At 37.1% G+C, this 6,098-nt stretch overlaps 1 protein-coding gene across 13 annotated transcripts in view; it reads left to right on the plus strand.

Moving 5' to 3' along the window:
- The window catches only part of obsl1b (obscurin like cytoskeletal adaptor 1b), a 38,676-nt gene that overhangs the window by 31,490 nt on the left and 1,088 nt on the right, over positions 1-6,098 (plus strand). For 12 of the 13 annotated variants that reach the window (XM_071485350.1, XM_071484681.1, XM_071485182.1 and 9 more), the window contains 4 exons: positions 1,783-1,944; positions 2,069-2,173; positions 2,512-2,778; positions 4,245-4,514. In XM_071485350.1, coding sequence (XP_071341451.1) covers positions 1,783-1,944; positions 2,069-2,173; positions 2,512-2,778; positions 4,245-4,514 — 804 coding nt within the window. The remainder of the gene's footprint in view (positions 1-1,782; positions 1,945-2,068; positions 2,174-2,511; positions 2,779-4,244; positions 4,515-6,098) is intronic. The other variant, XM_071484855.1, reaches the window with a different exon arrangement.

A 6,098-nucleotide genomic window follows, 5' to 3' on the forward strand; every position in this document is an offset into this window, starting at 1 on the left:
ACACTTCCATTACCTTGTGTGTCTGTCTGTGTGTAGTTAGCTTGGTAATATAACTGGTGGGACAATGTTGGGCCAGAAGACTGTAAACATGTACACAAGAACAAACAAAGAAAGCACTTCCCACACACTTTGTTCAGGTTAGCTTCTGTTAGCCCCTTCTCTCTTAGCTGGCTGGGCTTAACATTTAGCCAACAGTTACCTTTTCTCAAACAGGAGTCGTCAGGAAGGTTGTGTCAAGGATGTGAAGGAGAATTCATACTGAGTCAGGAAAACACAGCCGCGGTGCAGAAAAGTCCCCCTGCACTGACACTAAACTTCTTTTTTTTTTTAACTAACTTTATTTATAACAGATCGACATAAATCTTTTAACCCTTTCCTTATCACAAAAACAAACATGATTGACATTTGAAATAACAGAATATTTTTTTAATAAAATATTCTGTTATTAGTTAGTATAAAATACACAAGTAGAAGAAGTTGAACCATTAGAATAAAAATAAAATAAAAATAAGGAACTGAGCAAGGGATCAGAATAAATTATATTCAGACATAAGTATGTTTAGTTTCCTGGCAACAGAAGCATAATGTATTCAATTAAAAAAAAAAAAAAAAAAGATAGAATCCTACTCTGTTTTTCTGATTTAATGAGATTATTATCTCAGAAGTTTTAATTAAAAATCAGAGCCGGATATTCTCATACTCAAGTAAATGCATTACGCTTCCATACCAAACACATAGAAGCTTTGTTGTTTCTATATTTATGTGGATCTGTCATGGTAAAACTACAATCGTGCGTCACTTTAAATGTCCCTGCAGCAAGGAAATGTGGGAGTGGGACGGCATTTTCCCTTTTCCTTTTGTAAAGGAAGGTCAAGTGTTTACTATGCTAAAGGAGATAAGATAGGAATCATAAGCCCCTTTCCTTATCATTTAGAGAATACAACCTGGTTTCCACTTAGATACCTCCGGGAGTTCAAGTTTAAGAGAGTTCAATACAAGTTCATTTGAATACTTTTAAAAGTAGGTGAACTTTGGAATATATACAGTTGTGAGTAATTTAATATTTTTTTCTTCTTTACCAAAATTATAGGGTTTTAAGGAGAAACTGCACTTAGATAGACATTTGCAAATACGATGATGTTCACAAATTCAACATATATGCATGTTTACCCTATCCCAATAGAACTTGCTCATCCAGCAGAAGTAGCTATTAGTATTATTAAGAAATACCTAGGTATTGCTGCGGTGGCTAGACGTGTACCAATGACTGTACAGTATACAGTATGACAGAATAGAACTATTCTGTAATGGTGAGAAACACTATAAATGTAAATTGTATTTTTAGTTCCCTTTGTAATATGGTAGGAGATAATCCTGATTGTGAACCAGACGTTCAGTCTTGCAAATACAGCACAACACTGCCATCTGCTGAGGATTTCCAGTATAGACAGAATGACAGTAAGTTCAACATCAGAGGACTTGAGAGGTGAAACCTCCCCTGATAACTACAACCAAGCCCAGTTGCTGGGTATCCATGACCTGGATGAATGAGAGTCTCAACAGAAATCAGAGGCGTTTGCCTTATATTCATTGTATAACAAAAATGGTTACTCCACAATATAGGCTGTAGTTGTAGGCTTTGGACTTCCTGTTCTGACAGATAGACTGTTTGAAATTGCATTGGATGTTGTTGCTTTTTCTCTTAACTTCTTGCAGTTTGATTTTGTCAAGAGCTGCCCATTGAAATCTTAAATGCTTTATCAATTTGTATTCTTTCTGCAGAGCGTGAGCTACTGATCCTGCAGGGCCTCGAGGATGTGGACATCCAGGAGGATCAGAATGCTGTGTTTGTTTGTGAGATCTCAGTGGAGGATGTGCCAGGAGAATGGTACAAAAATGGGGAGAGGATACAGCCCACCAGCACCATCAAGATCCGCCAGGAAGGTCAGCTTCGAAATCACAAACACGTCATTCACAGGCCTGCACATCATCTACTCAGGATCTGCATACTGTAACAAGACAGGAGTATTATTATTTATGATTTTCATAATTTTTGTTCTTATTTCAGGGACCAAACATTTTCTTCTTATGTGCAATGTGCGACCAGAAGACTCTGGAGAGATCAAGTTTGTTGCCAGACATGTTGAATCTGTGGCATACCTGGAGGTGGAAGGTATTATAATAATGAAAACATGCTATTAGGTGTTTCAAAGTATGCATGAATAATACGTACTGTGTCATTTAGGCTACTGCTGTATATGACCTCACTTGTTAGATTTTCAGTGTGTTCTTTCCACAGGGTTTTTCATTCACACTATATACAGTGGCTGTGGTTCGTATGAGCCCTTAAAGTCTTGCAGTGGTCATTTTTTGGTCGTATTAAAAAGAAAAGGGTCAAATAGAGTAAAAAGTGTGTTGATTTGTGGAATTTGTCTTGTAAACTGTTTGGTGTCTTCTGTCATCAGATTATACAGTATGCCCTCAATTTAAACTGCATTTCTCCCCTTTCAGAGCTTCCTGTCAACATTGTAAAACCTCTGCAGGATAAGACTGTTCTCGAGAAGACCCGTGTGATCCTAGACTGCACGGTGTCTAACCCCAGATGTAGTATCCGCTGGTACAAAGGCTGCAATGTCATACTGCCCTCAGAGCGCTTTGAGATCTGCAGTGAAGGCTGTTATCGCAAACTGATTCTCCAGCAGGTGGCGCTGGATGACGAGGGCACGTACAGTGTGCAGGTTGGAGAGCATACATGCTCTGCTAAACTGACAGTGGAGGGTAAGAGAGTTTGTAATTTGATTATAAGCACTGTGAAGTTTATAGCCAAACCTTTTCCTTTTTGTTTTTGAGTCTGCACTCTAAGACTCCTCTTTCATGCTAGTGCAACAGGTGCAGGACACAACATCATACGTAACCTCATAGCTCCATCAACTGGCAAAGAAAAACTAACACACCTAATTTCTCTTGGTAGTGGGGGATTTACACAAAACCTACTGGCATTTTACATGACATCTCTTTCACTCTTGCTTTGTTCAAATCTGAACCTTGTCAGTCACAATAAATTCTAATGACACACTTATCTTCAACCCTGGCTGCTAAATGTAATACTTGGTAATAAAATGTATCCCAGAACATGCAGATTATGACATTCCTGTCTCTAACTGTCCTTAAAATAAATAAATAGCCTTGAGTTAATAGAACAAGTTGACACAACCAACCACAGTTTTGTGTATCTTTTGGTCATTCAATTTTCTTTCAGAAACAGGCATTATTCAAATGAAAAACAGGCGGTTGTTTGATTTTCACTTTAAAAAACAAAAAAAATTGAAATTGAAATACAAGGCATTTTTCTTTTTCATAGTGTAAAAGGGATTTAATCATGAAAAAGAAAAAGCCCTTTTTTCCAATTTTAATTTTTGTAGACTATTTTAACCCTCCTGCTATGTTCATTTGTCAGGAACAGCAATGGTGTTCCCGGGTCAATTTGACCCAGTGCATGTTTAATTATCCAAAAGATGTCCGAAACCACAAAAATCCTAACAAGCACTGTGAATATTTCATTACTAACTCCATTACTAACTATTCTATCAATATTTAGTGCAATGGTGTTCCTTACCTCTAACAGGTAATGGTTCAATTAGGATAATTCACTCGTTTTTCATAAAAAAAAATGCATGTTCAAACTTTTTTTTTTAAATGTTTCACCACTTTATTGCTTTTGAAAGACCAACATGTGAAACACAATAGTTTTACATAACATTGAGACATAACATTTAAATGTTGCAAATGGTTGCAAATATGTGAGATGAACCATTTTCATATTATATGTTGATTACACTAATTAAGGCAAGCAGAAGAAGTTTCATACTGAAAAAATACTTTTAACTATTTTTCCTAGATCTTCAAACTTTAAGACGGGTCAATTTGACCCGGAACATAACAGGAGGGTTAAAATAAAAATCAAATATATAACTTATAAATTTAGTTTTTATTTTAATAGCCATTTCTGAAAGAAAAATCAAACGACCAAAAGATACACAAACACTTTTCACCAGCAGATTTAAGTTTTCACAAAAATGTAATGTTACTCTTCAGGAGTTCAATGTGTCTTTTTCAGCTCTCAGAGAAACGGCAGTACACTTTTTGTCATAACTCTGATTAATACATTTTAGGGAACCTTGCTTAAAACATGTGTTTCTGCAGAAATGCTAACAGTTCTCCCTCTGCTCTGTGCACCGTCTCAGCCCAGTCTTTGCTGATGGTCAGAGAGCTGAAAGATGTGGAGGTCAAGGCCCCCGATGAAGCCTGCCTCGAATGTGAGGTGTCAGTGCCTGTCCTCAAAGCTCCTGTGTGGAGTCTGAACGGGAAGCCCTTAGAGCCGAGCCCCCGGGTTCTTGTGGAGAAGATGGGCACAGTCCACAGGCTGACCCTCAGACAAACGTCCCCAGACATGAGCGGAGTAGTGGAGTTCAGCTCCGGGAAAACGAAGAGCAGAGCCCAGCTTCAGGTGCTGAGTAAGTGACACAAGAAACTGTTTAAACAAATGTTTTTTACTGCAGTTTTCAGAGCAGTTTACTTCATATTACTTCAGTTCAACTTTATTTTACATTGTCAGTTAAAGTCATAGACATTTCACAGATTTACAGGTACATCTACTGAATATACATGTATGTATTCATGTATTCATATAAAAGCACTTAAAAGTTATCAGAGTGTCTCTCTGCATTTACACTGCATGCTTTCAAATAATTGTCAAATGTGCTGAAATAATGATTGAGTTTATGAAAATGCCAAAGAAAGCCTTGCATCTAATATTAGAAAATTATAACAGTGTACGACATACAGTTAATAATACCTCACTATTTTTATAGTAATAGCCTGTAATTGAGTTTTTCTCCTGGGACATGTTGCTCAGGACGTATTAGCTTGAGATATTTGGCTCCTTGCTGCCACACAGTGATGTGATTCAGAAATTGACCACTAGATGGGAGTCAGAGCAAAGTCTTGAGTTTGCCCCTCATGTTTGTAAAAGAGATATCAGTAACACATGTACAGTAAGCGGTTAAATGCACTGTCAAGTAGCAGCCTTAAATGGTGTTTTATTGTAATAGTGATTTTTATTGATCTTTTCAAAGAAAAAGCCCCGTCTACATAAACAGACATGAATAAAAAATAAACAAGGAAAAAAAAAAATCATAAAACCTTCAGGCTGATGCTGTATTGTCCAGGTGGTGTTTTAAAATGCGCTGCATGACTTGGCGCTGCACATGCAGCACATAGCAATAAATACAGTAAATGTTTTGGCCTGGAGAGAGGGCAGCATTCTGTAAATAATAGAGGGTGTTTATGGTCCCACTCTGTCTGCAGGGATGTAGGTCAAGCAATACAAAGCTCATACTCGCAGAACCTTCTCGGGCTATTTAAATGTGCAGGAGAGTAAACTATTTTTAGTTTTATTATACTGGCTTTAAACTGAAGAGTATTATGTTCAATCATCTGGCTTAGGCGATAAGCCCGTCATAAATTCAGTAAACTGAGGGGGCGTTAGGAGGCACGACTACAACTAAGCTAAGGAAATGAAAACTAATTAAAACTCAAGATGAGGGGAGCGACAAGCGAGTCATAGACCAGACTTGCAGCTGAGGAAGACAGCAGCAAATTAGACGGATTTGCTCCAAATAAATTAGTGAGCTACAATAATGTCAGATGATGTATGTACATTTAGGGGTTTAAATATGTTGATTTGGTTTCAGGTCTTTGGTTTAGTCATAAATTCCTTTCAGAAGGGCACAAGAATTCTTAGATTGGTCATTTGCAAAATCTCTCTTGCACAAAATTATTATTATTTTTTGTGCTTTTGTTGTATTTTGCTTTGTATCTCAGCCATTAAAAAGTCTTTGAGGTCACAAATAGACACATTTGTTTAGAGGGTTATCATCCAAAAGGTTGGCAACTACTGGCTCAGAAAAAAAAATTGTGCTATTTGAAAGAATCATTCTTGACGTTATTTGTAACATATTTAAAACATGTTTTGCAAAATATGTCTTTTGTGTAAATGACACAGACATACATTTTGACAGAATAAGGCCAGACTGGTT

Source organism: Trachinotus anak, unplaced genomic scaffold (assembly GCF_046630095.1).
Source record: "Trachinotus anak isolate AG129_WGS33_773 ecotype Australia unplaced genomic scaffold, CSIRO_AGI_Tana_v1 ptg000001l, whole genome shotgun sequence".
NCBI classification, from domain to species: Eukaryota; Metazoa; Chordata; class Actinopteri; order Carangiformes; family Carangidae; genus Trachinotus; species Trachinotus anak.